This window comes from Pangasianodon hypophthalmus, chromosome 4, assembly GCF_027358585.1.
Source record: "Pangasianodon hypophthalmus isolate fPanHyp1 chromosome 4, fPanHyp1.pri, whole genome shotgun sequence".
Lineage (NCBI taxonomy): Eukaryota > Metazoa > Chordata > Actinopteri > Siluriformes > Pangasiidae > Pangasianodon > Pangasianodon hypophthalmus.
This window is the reverse complement of record NC_069713.1, coordinates 17,014,552-17,028,798: the sequence shown is the minus strand read 5'-3', so window position 1 is coordinate 17,028,798 and position 14,247 is coordinate 17,014,552. Positions and strand designations below refer to the sequence as shown.

Sequence of the window (14,247 nt, the reverse complement as noted above, 5' to 3'; positions counted from 1 at the left end):
AATCCTGGTTCTTGGCTATAATGTTTAGCAGGTGTAATATGGGTAATTTAGGTAAATATTACATTGTCCAGGATGAACATAATCACCCGTTGCTTTTGCTACACTTGTATATGACCTGAAAAAAAAAATCAATTAAAAGTTGATATTTAATCAAAATGACACACCTAAGTTAACTTAATCACCTCTGAGTTTTTCAGTAACCCTGCTATAGGCTTTTCGTTTTCTTTCCATTTCTTTTCATAACAGATTTTCTTTAAGGCTAAATTATGTAATCAACTTAGGCTGGTCAGCTACTGCACAACTCTGACAATAAGCTGGAACAATGTGTACTAGATTGTGGCATTAGATTTCTTTCTTATCATTTAATATTGAACATGCCCAAACACACTGAAACCATCACTGACCTAGGATCAGTGTAGACATCCCACTTGTAGTGCTAAGCTAATATCCTTTAAAGACAGCCTGGCGTAAGAACAGCATTTTTATGCTGTCTTGGCTGGTATTGATGCGGAATTAACTTTGTTGCGTTATAAAGGTCAAGTTTATGGCTGTCAAGTTTACGAGGGTTTGGTTTTTATTGCTGTTTGAGCACAATGTGGTTTTTCACACTATGGATATTCTATAAAATGTTATACACTGACTTGTGTAGTGTTTCAGACATATAAACTAGGCAGTTTCTCCAGGTTATTGTTCTGTAAAGTAAAAATCATGAGAAGACATTTAATTACTAAAGATAACAGTAGGGCAAATTTTAAACTTTTTAAAGGCTGACTTCACAAGGCATGTCGTTTTCACTGTCTCTTTCAGGAACCCCTGCGACCTACAGGATGTATCTGAATAAATTTTAACCAAATCCAGCCTGTCTGAATGCTTCTGCGGGGGTGTGTTGTGTGTTCTGAAGGATGTGAAGCAACAGGTACATACAAAGTGCATTATTAGATAACAATGTTAAATAAACATTGATCTATGAATAAACTTTAAGATTTAAAGTCCAACATGGTTTAATTGTATTGTTATGAATGATTCTGTATAAATGTCGATTAAATTGAGTTCATCTCGAGTAAGAAGAGTGTTCAATATCTTGAAAGAAACTTGCTTTCCAGGCACCTAGTCATCATTCACTTTTACTTCAGTTAATTTTTAACAACAATGTGGAACATAAAGAACATTACTGATGGCAGCTATAATCTATCCTGTTGTAAAAACCAGTGACGTACCAAAATGATCTTAGATCCAAGTGATGGAAAGGTGGGATGAACAACGATGTGAGAACAGCCCACAGCATTGTTCACAGGACTGTTGACCACGAGACAAGGTTATGTGTGCAAACTCAATAAGCAATTTGTTTCTCTCAAGGCCCAACTACTGTTTTGACTCAGTCTTTCAGGGCAGAATGGCATCAGTTCTGCTTGATGTTAGAGCTAGACATAGACTGGTAAAGTGTGATCACACTGCAGCTCACACACTGCTTTTACAACACATCCAGTTTAAAAAGGTTAACAGCACATTTTAGTTGTAAAACCACAAGTTGGCATCGTGTACAGATGGGTATATTATCCTTCAACTCATACACCCATTAATTGTATGGATCCTGATAAAATTAGTTCCCTTTCTAGGTGCCTCAGTGAAACTGGGCACTATTGATTAGCATGAAAACCATGTGCACACAGACTCAGATTACACACACACATATACACACACGCACACACGCACCAGTAACGATACAGTACACACACGTGACAGTAAATCCCACATATAACAAAGATACCTGGAAAGTAACAGAGGTATCTGTGATTACGAGGAGACTTAGTCGGACTTCGGTCATATCACACTATACAACCTCAGCACTTCGATATTAAAAGAAAGAGACAGCTGCATGGAAACAGATTTATGTATTGCACATATGTTATGCAAAATGTATAAATATGAACTTAAGGTGTTACAGTGTAACAACTCTAGTTATAATTAGAACCTGCTAACAATTTACACTGCCATTATGTTTTTGTGTTTTAAACACGTGTGAAAGGAAATACTTATTATGTAGATATTTCACTCAAAGATTTTAATACACATGCACAAAAAAGATAAAATATGAGGCTATTCTGTAAAAGTGATGCTGTGATTATTTCTTTTTATGCAAGTTAAAAAAGCAGAAAAAAAAACAGAAAAGAAAACAACATAAGATATATTAGGCAGTCCACATCCTGTTTAATGATGATAAGCCAATCTTCATGGTTTTTAATCGACCTTGTTCTTTCGGAGCTATAACGCCTCATTTCCTTGTTAGGATTTTCCAGATTTGGCCACAGCCAACCCAATCAGTCCTGCTAATCCTGCCACGCCCAAGCCGATGCCCCCAACAATAGCCATGCCAACCAGGCCATCTGAAAAAAAGAGGACGAAAACGTTGTTGTTTAATATGTTTATATAAATTTCTCTACTGTAACACTTAGATTAAGATCTAAATGCATAGGAATAAAAAGAAAGAAAGCAAGTAATGAAACCCTAACGTCTAAAACCCTACAGCTGTGTGTGACATCATCAATCTTTCCTACAGCTTGCTAAAGGATTGCTAAAATTGCTAAAAAATTAGGCAATCATTTATTTATCCTGAATCAGTGGAGACTTTTATAATAGAAGAGAGTGTGAAGAAACTCATCACTATACACCTAACACACCCTGTGTATAATGACTGGCTGTAAACGTTTACTACATTTACACCACACAGACACACATAGCTGGCTCAAAACACACACACGAATGCACACACGCATGCACGCACACACACATGCACGCACACGTTTTACTATTATTATTATATTACTTTGGCTAAATACTGCTATCACTACACCTAACCTTAAACCTAGCCTTAATCTTAAATCTCAATGTTTTGGCTATTTTAAATTCCAAATAAGAGCTGTATTGTTTGTTAAAAATGTGAGGACCAGGCAAATCCCCACAATCTCCAAATTCTCCTCATGAATTAATATCTTTATGATAGTATTTGGTTCCACAAATGTTTAAAATTTATCCCTACACACCCAAAACCACCCACAAACACTCAGACCCACACACGTACCTTTCTTTAGTGCCTGATTGATGAGCTTTTCCAACTCAATGGCCTGCTTATTTCCAGGTTCATTCTTAAGCAGAATGCGAATGTACTTTAGAGCTTTCTCATATTCCTGAGAAAAATAGAGAAAGAAGCCACAGATAAGAAAATGTTTAAAAAAAAAAAAAAAAAAAAAAAAAAAAACACATTAATTTGCATGTTGTTCATAATAATAACAAGACACTCAGACAATGCTGCAGTAAAACAACCTGTTCGCTGATAGCAATTCTCTTTGAAAAATGAGCAATATTCAACAACAAAATAAGTCACAAACTATTATATATTACAATACACACAAACTCATTCATAATAAAGCAGGATATGAATACCAAAAATAACAGTCAAGTCACTGTCCTCACCTTAAGTCTGTAGTATGCAACAGCCAGATAAAAAAGAAAGTCCCTTTGGTCATCCTTTGTGCTCTTCTGTACCAGCTCTATAATAGTCAAATAATTCATACAGTGATGATGATGAAGATGCTTTATAACACACAGTTAGCTGAGGTCTGGGCCACTAGATGGAAATGTCATACTGTGTCATAAAATGTCATATCAAGTACCATGATATGACATTTTATGACACAATATGACATTTTCATGGTACTTGAAAACATGTATACATTTGTACTTTACAAAATATGTATACTGGTATTATATATCTATATCTATCTATCTATCTATACACATACATATATAAGTTTGCTAATAAACTGAAAAAGAGAGAAAACAAAAAGCATTTAACTATTTATCAAAACAATTTAACAATTAGAAAAATTCTACTCTTCAGTTTCTAATCAGATTGTTATAAAATACCGATGATACCAACAATAGTATTGTGACAATTTGTCATAATATCGATATTATATTGTCATATTGCCCAGTTCTAGTAACAACTACTTTATATAGTCCAACAGGATAATGCTACTTATAAGCAATAACTTATATTCTAAATGGACTCACCCTCTAATAGCTGAATCCCTTTCCTTATGTCGTTCGTATATTTACTTCTGATTAAACACCATGCATACTCAAATTTCGTGTCTTTGGACACAGCCCCTTTTGCCAGTTCCAAGCTGTATTTTTTCTCAAACCTCTGTCAAAAAACAAACAAACAAAAAAAACAAAACAAGAAACAACAAAAATTATAACATCTGCTGTATATCTGCTGTCAAGACCACAAACGTGATAATGTTAATCAGAGCTGTAAAAGCTATTTAACTGCTTTGTCACTGATATTTGTCAGTTAGCTTCCCGTTTTAAAAAGTATTGTTTTTCCATACGCTATTCAACTTATCTACAGAAACAAAAAGCAAGAGCTGCTTGGCACAGTTACGTAATTATAAAAGTCAAACTATAAAATAGTGTGGATTATCAGAATAACCTAATTTTAGTCCATGATCTAGATGTATCAATTTTAGTAATTAGTTCAATGTGATAGGAAATATATCTAGCTTTCTACTGATAGATTTTGTGATGTTTGATGGGTAGTTTTACTGTTAATAGTGAATGTACCATATGTAAGCCAGACTTAATGCAAACACTTTTGGGACAAAGGCTAAGTGGTCTGATTCCTTTGTCACATATGACATTTGTGTCTAATGGTAAATGTATTTGGATGAAAGTAAAGTGTAGTTTATTGAAGCTCTAAAGACATCAGGCTTTTAAAAATGAACAAGAGGTTTCAGGGCTCATGTGATACGAATTCGCTTTTATTATTATTATTATTTTTTTTTTTACCTCTTTCTTCATTTTTGAAGGATTTTATGAATCGTTTGCAAGTAGTTACAAATTGTCTTGTTTCTTGCCGACTAAAGGCTTTGAGTCATTTTAGTGTGTCTTTCAAAAAAATAATAACCTGTGGATACGGTTGAGCAACACTATATTTAATCTGGTTACTGAAAGTAGAACATTGGTAAAATCATTTGACTGATCCAAGTAACACATGTGTCTCTATATGAGCACAGAAAACATTACCATGCAGTAAAATTAAGCAGGGTAATTTTCCAATGTGACCAAGATGACAGATGGTTAATAGAAGCACACAACAGTAAAGTTTGGTGCTTTTTGGCACTAATAACTTTTAAACAGACTGCCATAGCTAAAACAGTGTTACAAATTCACAACAGTACAACAGAGAACATCTCTAGTTTCAACGGTTTGTAGTTATCAGTGACATTTAACATCTTTTAATGTTAATCATGAAAAACATAGACCACCTTTACCATTGTGGCAAAATGCATTTTTTTTCAAGAGCACATGTAGGTCATTGCAGACAAATTTGTTTTCATTTCAGTGGGTTAAAGACATAAAAGATATATTGTGAATGAGTACTGGAAATGATAATAACCCTTTAACTACTCCATGTAGAAAGATAATACGACTTATCTTGAGCTTTTAAATACTTTTTCTAATAAGAGTGAGCATAATTTACCTGGAACTGATAATTAATAATTACAGTTTCTCATGCTTATGCTATTATACATGCAGTTACATGAACTGTAGAAGTGAAATCACCCACATAATATGTCCATTAATACTCACTCTTTGCTATGTCACTTACACACACTCCGTGAAATCACACACTCTCACACACTCACTTTTCTCCTTACATGTATAAAATGCTGATATAAGAAAAGTCTTGAACAGTCATGACTACAATCACTAAAGACATCTGTTTTGAGTAAACCACTTTAAATGGAGGTTTATATACTAACAGTAATAAACTACAGTTTTCTTTGTCTGTTCTGAAATAAATGGTTATTATGATATACACAGCTTTTCCTGGCTCCAATACCGTACATGTAAGGGGCAAAAAAAAAAAAAAAATGATGCACATTTACAGGCAAAATAAACAATCGCAAACACACTCACACACCCATTCACACACTACGGACAATTTGGAGAGGCCAATCATCCTACAAAGCATGTCTTCGGACTATGGGAGGAAGCCGGAGTTTCGGGAGGAAATCCCCGGGTAGAGCATGTAAACTCCACGCACACGGGGTGGAGGTGGGAATCGAACCCCGACCGCGAAGGTGTGAGGCAGGCGTACTTACCCCCAAGCCACCGTTACCCCGACCACTTTTTTTATTTATAAGCAGAAAAACAGGTCAAAATACATCTAACTGAGGAACCAAAGGCAGTGTACTGATGGACACTTCTTGTGGGATCTCACAGATTTTCAGATTAGGTATACTCACTGAGATCAGAATAAGAACTGAAAACTATACTTATAGCTAAAAGAAGGAAACACAATCAATCTAAAGCCACTGAAGTGATTGAAGCTATATCTACTGTAAATGAGAAAAAATATTTTTAATGAATTTAAATATATTAATTTTAAAAATATGAATTTATCACTTAGAAGACAATAAACATGTGTGTAGTGATGTGGGTGTGCTCTTGAAGGAAGTGTGTTAGATGATTAAGGTGGACTAGACTTTTGGGTATTAACACAAACACAGTTTTGTATGTTAAATGTCACAAAAACAAAACAGAAAGTTGGTGTTCATCTTTTTTTGCTACTGCGAATATGTAACCCTGTATTGGTCACGACAGTCCGCTCAAAAGTATTTAGTGACAAATAAAAGACAATAAAGACCAACAGTAAATCTAACTTTAACACAGACGTGATGTTTTCTAAGATAAAAAGAGCTAAATAAACAATGACTGGGTTTGATTGGCATTGATTCTGTTCACATCAACACATGACTTCCACTTAAATTCACTGAAGAGAAATCTCTTCTAATTTACTGTTTAACTACATATTTTGAAAATAATTGAATAAAATACTGTGAAAACAAATCGTTATTATAAGTGTTACGCCATTAATGATGATGTAATCTAGCTAGCTGGCTGGCTAATAAAGTGTCACAGTAATTCATATATTTTCTGCCTTCCGTCGGGAAAACCCAAACACCGTGATAGAGCTGCTAGAAGATTACAATATTAGATATCATCTAAAACATTTTCTAAATAAATAATTACCTTTAAATCTTCTGGAGCTACGACATCTTCCACCACTGCTTCCATGTTGCCGGAAATTCTGAGCAACTAACAAATTAAAAGTCACTGAGAAAACTGCATTATTGCAACAATTTTATGTTTACGTTTCACTGAGAAATCACAAACCCGGCGATAAGCACACAGACAATACCGTTTATATTTGAATTTCTCTGAAATGTCATCATAAATCTGAAAAAGAGTACACAGTGAAAAGAATGTTGTATTTACATTACATCGTCATAAATCTGGGGAAAAATATTAATGAATCGCCAGCCGATACTGCACGCAAACATGTCTGCATTTAAAAAAAGATTGTAAATGGTTTCAATAATAATAATAATAATAATAATAATAATAATAATAATAATCATAATAATAATAATTATTATTATTATTATTATTATTACTATTGTGTACAAACTAATCATTATATTAAAATATAATGTGCGCCAACACACATATTTACTTCTTAACTTTTTATTAGTAATAAAAAAAACCAAAAATATTCAAAACAGCGAAACGATTTTTAATCGCCGGCACGAGTGACGTCACACTATACGTCACTAACCAGGAACTAACTGTCAAAAATCCAAACACCAGCCTCACGTATGAGGCAGATAAAACAGATTCAGTTTTGTTGCTTGCACAGTATATTGCCTTAAACGTTTTGTAATGGCTAGGAAGACTAAGAAAGAGGAATACTACCGTTTCTTCACCGTTACAGAGCCACGCACACACGAGAAAGGACACACGGAATATAAAGTAACAGCAAGGGTTAGTAGCATGCAGGCTAGTCAGTTACCAGAGTCTCTCTCAGCCTGATGGGTGTTGGGTTTCACCTCTCACACACACACACACACACACACACGCATACGCATATAAATCCTCTGCTTGATTTCAAGTGTAATAAACGTGGATTACTTTCGGACAACCTGACATTAGCTGCTATTTTACCTGTTTCACTTGGATTTTATCTGAAAATAAACGCGTGGTCTTTAGCAAATTTATCTGGCTTCTTTGATCTTGACTAGAATATTTAATCATCATATATTTGCTGATCGTGGAAACACAATAAAGAAATCTACTCTGCTATAATAGACACTGTGTCAATAATAGTCTCTTTTTTTGGCTGGGTGCCTCAGTGAAACTCGAGTCACAAGGCATGAGAGACAATCCCTGTGACTGGCCTTGGCCTTGTTGCTCACTGGACCAGATTTGAAGTGCCTACCTCCTGTCATAGTCATATGTTTAGATTAGATAAGATTAGATGGGATTTATTATGAAGATCTTGAATGTACTTTGTCCTCATCTACAAGTGGTTTTGGACAGACCAAAGGTTTTTTTTTGTACCAATATGAGCAACAACTGTAGTTGAATGAAATATACATCAATCACACGTAACTATTAATAATAAATAAACGTACAGTTATACAAGTGAAGTAATAATCAGCTTTTCTGTGGTGCTTTGTTTCTGCAGTAATGTATAAATACTAAACCACCCCTCCACTTTTCCAACAGTTTGTATCAAAGAAGAGACCAGAGGATGTGAAAGAAGTGAGTAATGATTCTATTTACTTATCAGGGAAATAAATCCCAACCAGTGACATTTGTTGAGCAATTATTTTTTTAGTGTGGTTAATATCAGCGGATGTAAGCAATGCTGATAATGATTTGACTCAGTATTGCTTTAAACAGGGAGCCTACATCCATAAATGAGTGGTAATAACATCCACAAAAAGACTGGGTTGTGAATTTAAATATATTGTGGAGATATATATTGAAGTTGATTATATAAAGAATCAGAGTCACTGGGTGGCATAAACCATAGAATAATTCTGGACAGTAGGATTAAAAGAGCTCTGTTAAAAAGATTTTGTGGTTTTCTTTGGCAGGTAGTGGTATGGAGAAGGTACACTGAGTTGAAGAAGCTGCATGGAGAGCTGGCTTACACTCATAGGAACCTATTCCGAAGACAGGAAGAGTTTCCCCCCTTTCCCCGAGCACAGCTTTTTGGTAAGATTAAAAATACAATTTATTTGGCAAAGTTCTCTGCACATTTTGGCAGCTGTCAGTAAAATATCTTTGGATATTCCCTGTAAATGAGAGGAGAGGAAAATACATAGTGTGGATCTTCCAACCACTAAGGACAAGAAGGCATCTGTACTTGCCTGTTAATTGAGAAAGCTTTGCCATTTGCTCTGATATTCAAATGTTCAAAAGTCTTTCATGCGTACTGTGGGTGTGACTTTGGAGGGAACAGCTGAAGGGATGGGCTGTATTTGTTTGAATTTTGAGTTTCAAAAGAGCTAACTTCATTTTAGGGAAGTATTCAGGTGAAGGTACTACAGTAGTCCAATATAACATGGCAAAGTCCAACTTAGAATGAAAAAGAGAAACAAACACACACCCATTTTTCTATTCTGTCTTTCAATTGACGTAATTATTAGTGTAGATAAGTAATCCTGAGCCTAGCATTAACCTCAATAAACCATAAGGAGATATTTTGGCTCTTTTCATTTTTTTTCCAAATAAAAACAGTGTTTTTGTGAGGACTGGGTACTTGTGATGACATGTGGTCCTTTTTGGTCCTCGGAAACAGCCAAGGGGTGAGGTGGAGAGAGGGACAGGAAAAAGGCAGAGCAGAGACAGAGTGTGTGTACACACGTATTTAGCCCTTTGGAGAACCGAACAAAACTAAATGTTTGCACAAAAGGCCAAATATGTGTACATGCACATTCTGCTCTGTTTTTTTCCCCATGTCCCTCTCTCTATCTCACCCCTTGGCTGTTTGTGAGGACCAAAAAGGGCCAAATGTCATCACAAGCACCTAAATCTTTCTCTCTCCTTATCTCACTTAGGTCGGTTTGATGAGGCTGTGATTGAGGAGAGGAGGAAGGCAGCAGAAGCCATGCTGCTCTTCACAACCAACATTCCTGCATTGTACAACAGTCCTCAGCTCAAAGAATTCTTCAGGGTCAGACACACACATCCTCATATATATGCAGTTATGCACATGCATCTGCCCATTCACCTATACACATATACTTATTTGAAGATAGTCATTGCACCATTGATGTATTAGTATATAAAGTCAGGTCTGTAAGTATTTGGACAGTGACACAATTTTTGTAATTTTGCTTTATACACCACTACAATGGATTTGAAATGAAGCAACCAAGATGTGATTGAAGTGTACACTTTCAGCTTTAATTCAAGAATTTAACAAAATTTAAATTCTTAAATTAAATTCTTAAATCTTAAATTTAAATTTAAAATAATTTAATTCAAGGTTTAACAAATATATTGCATTAACCGTTTAGGAATTATAGCCATTTTTCACTTAGTCACTGTCGAAATGCTTATGGAAATGACTGTATGGATATATGTGTGTCCATCAGTACATACTGTGAATAAGCAGACATTCTTCCATTTTATTGTCTTATTCCCTTAGGGAGGAGAGGTGAGAAGACCATTAGACCCATCCATCTCTTCTTCTACACCTCTACCTCCCCCTCTCATCCCATTACCTAAGGGGCCCACTGGACTGGGAGCTGAAGAGGAGACAGGGAGGGAGGCTCCAATCCTGACCCAGGAACTGGAGTCTACGTTGGGTGAAAAGGAGCTTGGCGAGCCTGAGATGGCGGTGGAGGCTCTCAGTAACATGGAGATAAGCCCAGTACAAGAGAGACAGGAAGAGAAAGAGGAAGCAGAAGTGAATTTCAGCACAGACCAACTAACCACAGGTGCTTTCTTTTGATTTACTTATTACAGGTTTGTTTTATGTGGACGGAGCAGAATTATGTATTCTTGTTGTTCCTGTAACCTATTGCAACTGTGGTAGTAAGAAACATTTAATGTCAGGACTATTTCCTGGTAATCTCTGCAAAAAGAAAAGAAATAAATAGTCTGACACCAGCATTGCATCACACTTGGACTTTGCTATTGTAATTTAGGTTATTTTAGGTTCCTTACTGTCTTTAGAGAGGAAATAAGTCCGCAAAAATGCGCTACCCAGACATAATGACTGTATGCACTACCCAGACTTAAGGTCTGTTCATTTTACATAGTCACACTGTTATGTATAAATATTATATACCACTTCATTCTTTCTTCTGCCAGTTTCCTTATGATGGTGTTTACAGAAATGTATTTTGGGAGAACCAAGGTCCAGAACAAAAAAGTACAAACATGTAATTCAGATGGCTTGCAACACAATTCTAACATCAAAGATTTAAAGAAACATATGTCATATATGCACCATATATGTACATTGCACCCAGACAGCTTTATAACATCCCTGTTCACACTAGAACATGTACATCTTACCCCAAGCTTAGAAACAGATTATGTCCTGTATGCGTGTAAACATAATTTACAAGTAAATGAAAAAAGATTGCTGAAGGAACAAAACTTGTTTGTTCAGTGTTCAGTCTGAGTGGTCACAGGAGAGCAAGTGCCAAAACTTCCATAATAATGTTTTTAGCACAAGGCATCAGTAATGGGATTTTCTGGAGAGATCTTTAATTTCTGAATATTGACATTACTAATTGACTACTTAGAAACATACTTATCAAACAAACCAGTATGTGTGAAATTTTGCAGAAATTAGTTCAGATTGGTTAGTTCTAGTTTTGTCATATTGACTGACTGAAATACTGTCTGATTTTTATTACAGTTCCCAGCCCTGAGCCTCCTGGATCTCCAGTTGATCAATCAGAGGAGTTTGATTCACTCTTTGACTGTGTATTGGAGGAACATGTGGATGGTGCACAGCCCCTTCTCTCAGACAACGACCTAGCCATCTTTGACCCATGTGCCAAAGAAGGTCTTTACCACCCATAATCAATCTCTCTCTTCCTAGTCAACTATTCCTGCAGTACTGCTATATGTTTAGTTTGGCATCATCCTGTCTCTCAGATCAGGGCTGTGGATCTCCTGATCACTCTGAGCTCCTGTCCCTCAAACTGACCACTCAGGATAGTCCGGTGTGTGGTGAGGAGGCAGACTATGTGATCCAGGCAACCAGTGAGATGACTGCAGCCCAGGAGAGTGAGAAAGAGGGAGACCACAGCACAGCAATAATTCGATACAGAGCAGCAGTGGAAATCCTCATGAAAGGAGTGCGAGGTGAGAATGAGAAAGAAACACTAGAGGTTCCTGGTATTAGAGAGTTGAAATTAGTGTCACTTGATTTGGACTTTATATGAGTCTTGTTTTATAAACAGAAGTCTGAAACAGTTCAAAGTGAATGTCTTCTGCATCATTACATTGTATTCCGATTACAGTGAATGAAGCAGTCAGAAGTACTGCCGTTTGTGAATACAGTAACACCACATACATGTGTCTTATCACTGTATAACTGAGAAAGCACTTTAAAAAAATAATTCTACTTTTTACTTCTGGTCAAGAACTTCTCAATGAATGCAGTACTTCCAATATATCAAGTCTAAAGCGGTTTCCTTGATCACGATGAATGGCATAAGTAAACAGAACCATTTTTTTTTACTCCCCCATTTTCTTCCCCAATCTGTCACCTGCAAATTTCTGACCAACAAATCAGCTCTCCCCTATCATATGACAACTGGGGATGGTGAAGACTAACACATGCTTTCACCAAGACACATGAATCTAGCCAACTGCTGCTCATACAGCATCACAGGGCTGTGTAACACACTCGGAGGAAAGTGCTATCTGCCCTCTTCCTCATACTTGAGCTCAGGAGAGGATTGACAGGAGAGACAGAGAATGCCATCCCACCCTCCCCGGGCCTTGGATGTCTGTGGTAATGAGGTAGCACGATCTCCCAACGATAGGGCGAACACTATGTTGTGACACTTGGGGGGGAGAGGGGTGGCACAGAACAGTTATCTTCAAATCAGTTATTTTTATGCCTCTGTAAAGCCATGCACATGTAGCTTTTGAAGAGGCTCTATAGACAGAACATGGTCTGTAGAACCTCTTCAAAGGTCATAGCCAATGTATAGGTCATGACGTAATGCATTGCCCTTCAACCAAGCCATATTTGAACTTTACTGATATGTTAAGCCTCTGTGATGCCGAGTCACATGCAAATCCCAAGTGTAGAAAACTTGAATAACTTTGGAGAAGTTTCATCATTTTGCTTGAGCTGTTTAAATGATTTGGAGATAGCATCATTAACTGTCATGTTCAGGGCAGTTTAGAAACAGGCTAACACCTTGTGCTTCACTCTGTAGGAGATGTGGATCCTCAGCAAAGGGATGCAGTGAAGAGGAGGGTAGCTGAGTGCCTCGAGCATGCAGAGCGACTGCTCTCTTCACAGACTCCTACTCAACAGCACAACACGTAGCGCACGCACACGCACACATACACACAAACACATATCTTTACAGTACTGATAGAGCCACAGCACCACACACACACACACACACGCAGAGAATTACATACCTCTGCTTCACTATAACTTAAGTGTTACCATTCAACAACCCTCGAAACTGACATACGTTTTCACTTTTTTATTCCCGCATTTACTTACTAGCTTTATCTTACCTACAGTCACAACAGGTCTATGCATACAACATGAGCACAAGTTCTCAACACTATGTTCTTTTTACACTATGGGATTAAAAACAACTCAGACAGTGGACTTCCATTTTCTTTTCATGACATTTCAGAGAATACACTCTATTTATAATCCAGTGCTATATTTTACTGTATTTTTATTTAAATTAATTATTGTTAATATTTGTAATGTCTTTGTTTGATTATGTGCCCTTTTGGTAAACAAGAAGAGTTGGTAAAAATGGCTGAGTGTAATTGCGTTAAACTACCACCAGGTGTCCCCATTATGCATCATGTTCAAACTTCTGTTACTATGGACTAAATTCCAAATATTAAATTTAACATATTTACACATGTTTTAATACCTACACACCTCGCACTCGGTGTAGTTTATCAGGGTACGTTTGATGCATTTTAGTTTTATTTAAGGCTAATACAACTAACAAATAAATGAAGCCTATGGCTACCATTTTGCATCAATCTGCAGGCTAAATGGCACACTTGTTAAGGGTTGATAGATTACACATAATGACATAGTGTTATTTGTAAAAAGTAAACAAAAATAAACTAAACAAGACTTTTTAAACTTGA

The 14,247-nt window shown here is 36.3% G+C and overlaps 2 protein-coding genes across 2 annotated transcripts; one reads left to right on the top strand and one right to left on the bottom strand.

The window, feature by feature from the left end:
* Positions 1 to 1,873: 1,873 nt before the first annotated feature.
* On the bottom strand, positions 1,874 to 7,228 carry fis1 (fission, mitochondrial 1). Its single transcript, XM_026936976.3, has 5 exons — positions 7,099 to 7,228; positions 4,072 to 4,204; positions 3,472 to 3,548; positions 3,080 to 3,185; positions 1,874 to 2,384 (listed from the first exon to the last, which is right to left on the bottom strand). The coding sequence occupies exons 1-5, from the start codon at positions 7,141 to 7,143 to the stop codon at positions 2,284 to 2,286; spliced, it is 462 nt and encodes a 153-aa protein (XP_026792777.1). The 5' UTR covers positions 7,144 to 7,228; the 3' UTR covers positions 1,874 to 2,283.
* A 304-nt stretch (positions 7,229 to 7,532) lies between these two features.
* On the top strand, positions 7,533 to 14,247 carry snx15 (sorting nexin 15). Its single transcript, XM_026936975.3, has 8 exons — positions 7,533 to 7,890; positions 8,635 to 8,670; positions 9,009 to 9,129; positions 9,975 to 10,090; positions 10,568 to 10,859; positions 11,792 to 11,941; positions 12,034 to 12,243; positions 13,332 to 14,247. Exons 1-8 carry the CDS (start codon positions 7,789 to 7,791, stop codon positions 13,442 to 13,444), a joined length of 1,140 nt encoding a protein of 379 aa, XP_026792776.1. The 5' UTR covers positions 7,533 to 7,788; the 3' UTR covers positions 13,445 to 14,247.

Coding starts and splice junctions, on each gene's coding strand:
- fis1 (XM_026936976.3), bottom strand. CDS start 7,143: ATGGAAGCAGTGGTGGAAGATGTCGTAGCTCCAGAAGATTTAAAG. Junction 3,549..4,071: donor AGGGATTCAGCTATTAGAGG/GTGAGTCCATTT, acceptor TGACTATTATAG/AGCTGGTACAGAAGAGCACA. Junction 2,385..3,079: donor CAATCAGGCACTAAAGAAAG/GTACGTGTGTGG, acceptor TCTTTTTTTCAG/ATGGCCTGGTTGGCATGGCT.
- snx15 (XM_026936975.3), top strand. CDS start 7,789: ATGGCTAGGAAGACTAAGAAAGAGGAATACTACCGTTTCTTCACCGTT. Junction 9,130..9,974: donor TCCCCGAGCACAGCTTTTTG/GTAAGATTAAAA, acceptor TATCTCACTTAG/GTCGGTTTGATGAGGCTGTG. Junction 10,091..10,567: donor AGCTCAAAGAATTCTTCAGG/GTCAGACACACA, acceptor TTATTCCCTTAG/GGAGGAGAGGTGAGAAGACC.